General features: G+C 31.7%; 1 protein-coding gene and 1 long non-coding RNA gene across 3 annotated transcripts; both read left to right on the top strand.

Annotated features, from left to right (window-relative positions):
• Positions 1 to 1,030: 1,030 nt before the first annotated feature.
• On the top strand, positions 1,031 to 1,854 carry LOC134705610 (putative nuclease HARBI1). The gene has a single exon (XM_063564333.1). It carries the CDS (start codon positions 1,168 to 1,170, stop codon positions 1,852 to 1,854), a length of 687 nt encoding a protein of 228 aa, XP_063420403.1. The 5' UTR covers positions 1,031 to 1,167.
• Positions 1,855 to 6,392: 4,538 nt separating this feature from the next.
• LOC134704911 (uncharacterized) lies at positions 6,393 to 10,125 on the top strand. 2 transcript variants are annotated; one of them, XR_010105433.1, is made up of 5 exons: positions 6,393 to 6,500; positions 7,329 to 7,425; positions 7,817 to 7,951; positions 8,696 to 8,796; positions 9,646 to 10,125. It is a non-coding gene; the product is annotated as an uncharacterized LOC134704911 (long non-coding RNA). The 2 variants fall into 2 exon arrangements; XR_010105434.1 differs by lacking the exon at positions 6,393 to 6,500 and adding an exon at positions 6,694 to 6,914.
• The last annotated feature ends 242 nt before the right edge of the window (positions 10,126 to 10,367 follow it).

Genomic DNA, 10,367 nt, shown 5'->3' with positions numbered 1-10,367 from the left:
CATATTTGTTGCAGTCACTTTACGATTTGATCGATCTAAATATAATACTTTATTTTTCTGCAGAAAGTCTTATTGTTATATTATAGTTCGTTTCTGTGTGTAATACATTTTAACGTTGTGTTTCTGTTGTATCGTTTGTTTCCTCTTATTTTTGAGTGTGAATTTACATTACTATAAGACGTGTCACGGTACCTATCTATTCCAAATGCATGTATTCATTTTTTATGTTTTATTTATTTTTCTCATAGGTTTTTGTCTAAATTGCTTAGTCCGTGTTTGTATGTTTTACATATTAATGTTGTGTCGTTTTTCTTCTGTAATATTTAATGCGTTTCCCTCAGTTTTAGTTAGTCACACCGATTATGTTTTTTGTCCATGGATTGATGAGTTTTGAACAGCGGTATACTACTGTTGCCTTTATTTATGTGCAATGTTCAGTGAAATTTCAAAAGTATATCAATTTGTTTTAAATTGACCCATTACACATCCCTAATAATATGGACAAGTAGTTTCCGTCCCTTTAAATATAGAAATTAACGGGAAAGGGACGGAAAAACAAATAAGGAAATAAATACACTATGATAAAAAGGGAACTGTTAGACATAAAAGAAAAACAAACAAAAAACAAATAGGGGTCTCGGAGTGTAGACTAAGGCCTACATGAGTTCCTGGGGCCGTGTCAACGAAGCGGTCTTAGGACTAGGACGTATCTTAGGATGGTATTAGGACACGTCTTAGTCCTAAGTCAGGTTAACGAAAGTCTCCTAAGTTAAGATTTGTCCTAAATTTGGTCCTAAAGTTAGGATATACGAATAGGTGTCTTAGGAGTGTCTTAGGATAGTCCTAAGAGTTATGATGTCCTAAGTTGAAATAAAAACAACAAATATGGCCGCTGTATATGTTCTTGTAAGACGACGAGAGAATAATATTCGCCGAAACAATGTGATTAGGGACAGAGACAATCCATTAGACTATTTAGACGATGCTGATATCGTACGTAAATGCATTTCCGTGTCATTACAATTAATGGTAGCCCTAAGATTTTATGCGACTGGGAGCTTTCAAATGGTAAATGCTGATGTTCATCGTATTTCTAGAGCTAGTGTTTCTACTATTACACGTGACGTCACCTAATGGTTGAAAAATGTATGCAATCACTACATTTCGATGCCCACAGATCCAGCATCTCTACAAGCGTTAAAGCAAGGTTTTTATGACATTTCGAATTTTCCCAATGTTATTGGTGCTGTTGATGGAACTCATGTGCGAATCAAAAGTCCACCTGTTGATGAACATTTGTACGTAAACAGAAAAAACTACCACTCGCTTAATGAAATGGGAGTTTGTGACTCAAACTTAAAGTTTTTAAACATTGTAGCAAAGTGGCCTGGTAGTACACATGACGCATTTGCATTGCGCAATTCAAGGATTTGTGAAATGTTTGAAGACGGGGGCATAAGCGATGGATGGCTTCTTGGGGACAGTGGATATCCACTTCGGCAATGGCTTCTCACACCAGTCATAAACCCAACAACTAGACAGGACCATCGTTACAACGCTTGTCATATGAGAATAAGATGTGCTGTTGAAAGACGTTTTGGTGTGTTGAAATCTCGGTTCCGATGCATCGATACCACTGCAGGAACATTGTTGTACAGCCCAGTCAGATGTTGTGACATTATTGTAGCTGTTGTTGTTTTACACAACATGTGTATTAAGAATAGAATTCCGTTGCCTCCAGGAAACGATAATCCAAGAGATCAAGGAAACATTGGTGGGCAGCAATATGTTGGTAATCAAAACGACGGTGCAGTTATTCGTACTAGATTGATAAATAACAGATTCAAAAATTAATAAAAAACAAATCTTATCCGTCTATTGTATGGGTTGTTCATTGCATTTATTCTTGTATTCTGAAACATGGATGACTACCTCACAGACATAAAACCAATTAATAACATTGCATTTGGTGGTACAAAGGAATTAACACATTGTAGTTTTAAAAGAAAGAAAAAGCCTTCTTTAGGGAAATTTAAACTCACAAGTCGAAAACAAATTGCAAAAGACATGGCAAATACGAGAAAAAAAGAAAATGTCCCAAGACAAATAACAGTATACAAAACACAAAAAATAGAAAAGCAAAGATTGAGCGACACAAACCAGTATAGCGATTATCATTGTATACTTCTAGTTGTCAAAGGAGATAAGGTAAATTATCTACTGAAATGATAACTATATGAGTATTGAATATTGAACTATGACACAAAGTACATTTAATCAGTATGATAGATAAAGCATTTTATCACTCGTGATCACTGGCTCGATCTAAATATAAGTTTTCGGGAATCTGCAAACTGATACCAAGTTGCCCCAAACGCAACTGTTCTTTGGCTTGTTCCAGCTGAAGGCGTTGGCGGTCAACATATAGCTTATATTTTTCTACGCGAAGTCTTTCCTTTTCAACTTCAAGTCTCTCTTTCACCAGTCCCATCTTTTCTTCTTTAAGTCGCAGTGAATCCTTTCTACCTGAAGTCTTTCCTTATCAATATTCAGCCTTCCTTTCTCTATTTGAACAAGCTGCTTAGTACTACTATCTTCCATGGTTGATGCAGTGGTGATAATATTTCTGGTAGGGGTAGCTCTATTAGTAGCACCGCTAATTGATGGTTCTAAAGTAGAAAGTTAAACATAAAGTGAATTCATAATGACCCTCTTTTGAGTCGACAAAATGCACAAAAAGAATAAATTAAACGTTGATTGACATATTTTGGCGATTACTGTGTGTGTGTTGGTGAGTGAGTGTGTGCTCGTGTGTGTAACGTTGTGGTCTATATACACCCATATATCTTTATTTCGGTGGATTATCAAACAGTTGCATCCAAAACAGATGGTTATTAGATATATATACTTCAAATATTGAAAAGATCACAATTAATGATCACAATCAGTGGCAAATATTACAGGCATATCACGAGCGGAAAAGTGCAAAGACATGCGTGTTGAACCAATCATGCCGCCACCTCCTCCCCCTTTTTTCGCTCGATTTTACCCAAGAACTATAAGAAAAATAAACAAAAAAACTGATTCGTCTGGTGAAGAGTAGGAGCTTCTTCTTGAAGATGAACATGACGGCATCGACAAATCCATCGACGTTTCTGTGAAAGATGCTGTATCTATTCCTCCGTCTATTCCATCTATAGGCGTGTCTCCGAAAATTTCTACCACCTGATTTTCCATGGAGGAAATTTCTTCTGGGGGAGGACCCCGCCTGTCTTTCTTGCTTCACGTCTATTGTGTGACACTTTCTGTTTTGCGTTGCTCATGTTTGTGGTCCATTTCTTTCTTATTTCTTCAACTGTAATCTTTTGTGGTGGGTATTTGAAGAATTCATATTGGTACAGATACCATCCCATGTCTTCTTCTTAATGTTATTTGTCTCTCAACATTTGACAGCTTGCTGAATAGTATTCCCTTATGTTTTTCGATTTCGGCCAGCATAATTTATATTTTGGTGAAATTTGGAGACCTTTTCCTGCTCATGTTGATTCAGTTTACGAATTGAAATCGAGTGGACCCAAGTACAAAACTAGTTTATATAGTAAAATTGCAGCACGACAATATCCTCTAAAATGTTTTGAGACAACCAATATATATTAATCGTTTAAAGAAATTTATTCTCTCATTTTAACAGTTTATTAATATATTATGGTTTTATTAATATATATTAAAACCTTTATTTTGTGTACTTTTTTTTCAAAACAAACAAGACCCCCCCCCCCCCCCCCAAAAAAAAAAAATTATATATAAAGAAATGGTTCAAAATCTATTTGATTTCATTCACTTCATATTTTATTGATTACATAAATAAGTGTATTAGGATACTTTCATTGACACGGCTCCTGGTTTGTTAATAGGTTAAAGTACGTATGTATATATGTATTTCCAGTATCCCACGTTTATTATTTTTGTACTTTTTATTTAAGTTTCATAAATAAATGAGTGAAGCTTTTATCCTTTCTCTTCTTGTAAAATACATTTTTTATGATAGTTAGCCTATACGGAGATTAATATATCAATGGCAGTTTATGTTTGTTTTATAGCATTTTTTATGATATGTTTGATTCCAGCAATCTAGTGTGTTTTGTTTTGGAAAGTTTCCAAAGGTTGTTTACAATCGTAGTTTACATATTATGTATATTATATTATGTATGATATTTTTTTTTAATTATGAAAATCCCTTATCTTAGAATGACATTGAAAAACAAATATACATATATTACCTGTCACTGTGTATTGATCACTATTTATGGAAGGTTCTTTATTTAGTTAAAAAAAACCAGGCTGAATTAATTTCCACCCATGACAACTGTTTGTTGGCATTTTTAAAGTCCATAAATGCCATGAAAACTCAATGCATTTAGTAGTCTGAGATGTGGTACATGTACCTTATCGAATGCTTAAATGAAGTCAATTAATAGTTATAAAGCCATATAGGAAAAATATAAGGTGCTATTATTTTCTATATCATTTATGATGGTGTTTGTAATGATTATACAATCTACTTATTTGTCATTTACCTTCAGTCAAGGAAAGGGTTTTTTTTAACTATAGTGCAGCATGAGTATACTTCCAATTCTGTGGTGTATGTCAAGTTTCGAGTTTTTTATATGATTGTTACTATAAGTTGTATCTATTCATGCATTTCATTTAAGATATGTCCTATACTATTTCTCTGAAGCGATGGCTTTATGGCGGTTGATAATTTTAAATAGTTATGCCAGGTGTTTAAATGTTTTAAGTCCTGTAATATTTGGATGAGGAAATACCATTTTATCTAGTACAACCTTATCGTCGCAGCCAGTCTTGCTGCTTTTTTAGTATAGAATCATATTCAAAACAGTGTGGTCCTGGCCATTGATTGACGACCTAAATTATCCTATTGAGTGGGACAGATTAGGTGAACGTTTGTTGGTAACAATCACTGCTCACTATGTACTTGTTAAAGACACTGAATCTGTGGGGTCACCAAAGGTTCTCAACACCTAAATAAAGCAATTCGAAAAATGAATCCGGAATAATACGATGTGTTGATTTATATTAATAATATAAATCAAAACATAAAGGTTATTCCTGAATAATTTTTCGAATTATTTTATTATTAAATGCGTTAAGAACCTTTGGTGAACCCACGGTTTAAATTCTATAATAAGTAAGAAGTGAGCAATGGTCGTTACAGACAAACGTTCACCTAATCTGTCCCAGTCAATGGGATAATTTAGGTCCTCAATCAATGGCCAGGACCACACTGTTTTGAATATGATTCTATGTTATTCCCTCAGGTGGTGTTTGTTACCGTCATTTATCTCGTTCTAACTGATGTACATGATTTCAGCATCGGTAAACTACTGTCGTCTAAAAAGAATCATTATTTTCAAATGTAAAACTGACTCAAAATGCTCACTTAAGATTCTAGCATTTTTAACGTTATCTATAATGAGATTTCCATCATTATTTAGAGAAGCTATTACTGATTTGTCTGTCCTGAATAAGGTAATGCCTTGGAAGAATTTCGTTGGCTTTGTTAGATTCTTAGACTTTAAACCCCCTTAATTTCCGCAATTGTTTCTTTACAACCTTTTGTTTTATAAAAAGTCCCGCCAGCAGTTAAAGTTAAGTTCAAAACTATATAACAAATGTAGAATAGTGACACGAATCAATTCGAAAAACTAATTCAATACACATCCTTAATGGTATGGAGAAGTCATTTCCACCCCTATAAACTTAGAAATTAACGCGTAAAGGAAAAAACAAATATTAAGGAACTCATACACTATAATTGAAGGGAACTTTTAGACAACAAAAAAGGGTCAATGATTGTTGACTTGTTTTTGAATGAGTTCATTTTTTGTCGCATATCTATTTCTATATGTATTTCCAGTATGGCACGTTTATTTCTTTTGTACTTAGGATTTAAGTTTTTTTTAAATCTGTGCAGCTTTTATACTTTTATATTTTGTGTATAATTCATTTTTGATGATAGGTAGCCGTTTAAGTGTTTAATCTATACATGGAAATCTATGTTTATTTTATAGAATTTTTGTTATCAGTTTGATTCCCCCATTTCAGTTAGTTTTGTTTTGTACAGTTCACTTATGTATTTTTACAATCGTGGTTTACATAACATATATATTATATGAACATATGATATTGTATAATTATAAAAAAAACTTATCTATGAATAACCTTGAAAAAACATAAGTACATAGCTTACCTGTCACTGTTAATTTATGACTGTTTATTACATATTTGTTAAACTGTTGACATAAGTGTTTTTGGTGTTGTTTATTTACACTTGAATAACATTAGAGTTGTTTCTCTTTATACAGCTGCCTCTCGCGTCCTACTATTGGTTGTGTTTTTCATCAAGGTGTGTTAGGTTTTTTTTTTATCTACTGTAGTAACTTTAAATTATAATTTAGCAATGAAAATGTTGAAGGCTGGTATGTTTTAATTCATTTTTATTATTGTTACTTTTGTCATAATAATTGAAATGCCTTCTAGGGACCACATAAATTGGAATTGAATATATTTGTTTTGTAAAATAAATTAAAATCTCCCGCTATAATCAATGTAGATTTAAAGGTTTGCTAATTCTTAATGACTGTTGGAATAACATAGTGATAAACCAATGTTCGATGGAGGTCTATAGAATGGTGGCACTTCGATTACTTGAACTTGTTGCTTACAACACAAAAAAGTTTGATGCTTTACTACTGGAACTGTTTTACGACCTTGACTGACTATACAGCCCTCACACGGTCGGTATATGATTTAGTGAATCTGGACTACTTATATTAAACTTGTTTAGACATTGAATAAATTCGTAAGAATTCTAGATTGCATTGAATTGATGGGTGTGTATTGAAGAAGATTGGATTAAAATTCAGCATGTTACACATAATATCATGCCAACTTTGACGTTACTGTTGTTCATAGCAGCATATAATTATATGTTTTGTTTTTTACTGATCTATTCTGCCTTTTTACATAGATATTTATACATTTCACTAAACATACATTTTAGTTTAGGGGTCACCTGTAGACGGCCGCCGGGTGCGAGATTTTCTCGCTGAATTGAAGACCCAGTGGTGGCATTCGACTGTGGTTGCCATTTGGTCGGGTTGATGTTTCTATGACGCATTCCCTATTTTCTTTCTCAATTTTATAATAGTTACATCAGCTGTGATTTGCAGAACCTTTCGGAATTGTGGGTTTTAAATTTATTTTTAATTTATACTTTATCTCACTTTTTCACTTTTTGATGACAGCGTCACAGATGAGTCTTTTCTAGATAAAATGCGTGTCTGGAATACACAATTATCAGCCTGTTATACACATCTTTGAGGATTTTCTTTAGAACTAACGGTATAATATGGCTATGTAACATCAAACTCTTGCAGGGTTTTTTTTATTGTCAAGAAGGTAAATCAATTGCTACCTATTAATTTATTTTGAATATATTGATATATGTACACAACTTTAATTAACTTTATATGTGATATTTTTAGTGCAGGAAACTTATATATGCAGAGAAATTTTGAATTGCAGACAGTTTAGAATCCTTAAATATAAGATACAATTGTGACGAAATCTGTTTGATTTATTTTAATTTTTCAAATGTCCCGCTATATAAACTTGTTTTTTGTTTTGTTTAGAAAAAAACAATTTTTGACATAACGTTGATAAAGGCGTACATTGTAAGTTAAAATATTTTAGTGATTATATTTTAACCTTTTTCTAATTAATCTTGTGTTAGATTTTGCCAGCAGCTGTATATTAATTTTCTGGTGACTGTGCAACCGTCTGAACTTACTACTTTGGTAGACGATACAATAATAAATGGTTTATGTTACAGAAGAAAAATAAAAGATTTTGGAAAAGCAATTATAAAGTAAGTTTACTTTATGAATATAATATATGACGACAATAAATGATGTTTTGTATGTTTTCATGTAAAATGAGATACTTAGTATTAAATAATAATAATCGGTTCAAAAATATGTGTTTTAATGACAGTAGTTTTTAGTGAATATATAACTTCATGAGTTTAAGATATAATATATTTCTTTTGTCATATAAAATTTGTCACTTATTAAGAGTAGTATGATAACACTATTTGGTATAAGGGATACTTACATATTTATCTACAACAGACATGCTTCATCTAACCTCGACTTTATTTGATGAAGGTGAAGTTTTCGTGGTCGTCCGTATCTTAGAATTTTAAGCAGTTATGTGTGTAGTTTTGTATCGCATATACTAAAAGCAATAAGTTAACTAAATTTTTATGAATGGACTGTTCGGCTGATGTCTGCTCTATGGTCGGGTTGTTGTCTCTTTGACACATTCCCCATTTCCATTCTCAATTTTATATATGTCCATCTGATAGGTTTCATATGACCTTGATATCTTTCATATGGATCATTAATAATGTTAATTTTACTTATATCTTGTTGTTTAACACTTTTCTTTACATGTATGACTTTCGATATAAAATGAATCAAGATCAATAATGAAGGAGATCCATCTCAGCGTGTCCACTCTTGCTAGATTTTCATAATATATAAACTGTGTCATTTATAATGGATTGTGTGTGCAAACGCCAATTTGTATACATTAATATCTTCTTTTATAGGATGATTACGCTCGTTTTTTGTTTAGTTTTGTTTGTATTTGATGTTAAGGGTACGACCAGTAACATGGTACCCGCGCAAATGAAGCATCTAGGACCCCAAGGTAATTATTAGTATTGGATATTTATGGATTTGTCGATTTATCATTTTTTTTAAAGGTAGCTTGGAACAAAAGATACATATATATTTTATATGTCTCTGGTTGAACAACATCAACTTCCTAATGACTAAAATCATGTTTTGGAAGAATTTTTGACAAATGAGCCTTGACTTTACATGTAAAAATAGTTATCAAATGTACCAGGCTTATAATCTGGAACGCCAGCCACGCGTTTTGTCTACAGTGTCTCATAAGTCTTTTTAGGCTGAGTGTTGATCTTTTTTTATGTGATTGTACTTGTGTAAATGTTTTACTATTGTGTAAGATCAATACGTGACACTTTAATAAAATAAATTTATCTTATCTGTCTACATAAGACTCTTAGTGACGCTCATATCAAAACCTATTTAGACCCTTTTTTATCAAATTATTTAATTCAATCTTTAACCCTTTTAAAATGTCTCCTAAAATAATGACATATATTGACTGTAATGAGAGTTTAAAAAAGGTATAACTTTTGAATGAAATAGTTTAATAAGAAAATGCTTTAAGTTAAGTGCCAGGAACGGACTGAACACGACATGTATGTAACTCATGTATAGTCTTGAATAAAATACAGTACATATATCTGCAAAGGAACATTCTTAATGTTTAAAATACATTCTGGAATAAAATACAGTAACAAAACAACCACATAAATAGGAAAAGAAGCAAGAAATATATTCAGATATTCCATATAAAAAAGAAGATGTGGTATGATTGCCAATTAGACAACTGTTTATGTTTGTTTTCATATAAGTAGTGTATTCCAATTTGTTTCGTACGCAGCATGTATATGTATTTATTTTTCAGAAGCCTATTGGAACCTTTTGAATGCGATGTATCATAATCCTTACCATGATTTTTCTTGGCTTTTAATGTCTATTATGTCTACGGATGGAGAGGCTATGGGCATGGACATTTAGCTTACATATAATGTTTCTTTTATGTCTCTTTTTTATTTACAATTCATTTTTCTTCATTCCATTCATTTATTTTTATAACATATTTTTTTTACCGATAATTATACAAGTTTTAAAGTTAACAAATATTTAGCAATTTTCATCTCACGCTAATTTTACATATTGTGTAAATGTATTGCACATAATCAGTTAAATTATTGAAGAAAACAAATCGGAGGCACAATATGACAAAAGGGGAATTATAATGACAAACAAAAGAAAGAAATGGAATAAAAAAAACTTGCTAATAACAGAGTTTCATCATAACTTTACATTACAGTACTGGGTAATTGTACCTAATATATATGTTAATGTACCAGCAGGTTTTCAATGATGGTCTTAATTAAATAGTTTATTTTATTGTTTTACTTTATCATATTTTCATTCTTTTTTTAATTTTTTTTTTTATATTTTTTTTTTATTTATTATTTTATTTTTGATAATTTTTGTTTTTTTATCTTCTGCAATTGTTTTAAACAATCATCGGAATCATTGTAAGCATTGTACATAATGTAATAATTAAGCTCAGCCTTGGGTGCTTTGATTAGCAATAAAATTTATTCTATTCTGATA

Source organism: Mytilus trossulus, chromosome 2 (genome assembly GCF_036588685.1).
Source record: "Mytilus trossulus isolate FHL-02 chromosome 2, PNRI_Mtr1.1.1.hap1, whole genome shotgun sequence".
NCBI lineage: Eukaryota > Metazoa > Mollusca > Bivalvia > Mytilida > Mytilidae > Mytilus > Mytilus trossulus.
The sequence above is the reverse complement of the archived record's forward strand: the minus strand, read 5'-3'. Positions and strand labels throughout refer to the sequence as shown.

Bases quoted from the DNA above. Each gene is read 5' to 3' on its own strand.
- LOC134705610 (XM_063564333.1), top strand. From the start codon at position 1,168: ATGCCCACAGATCCAGCATCTCTACAAGCGTTAAAGCAAGGTTTTTAT.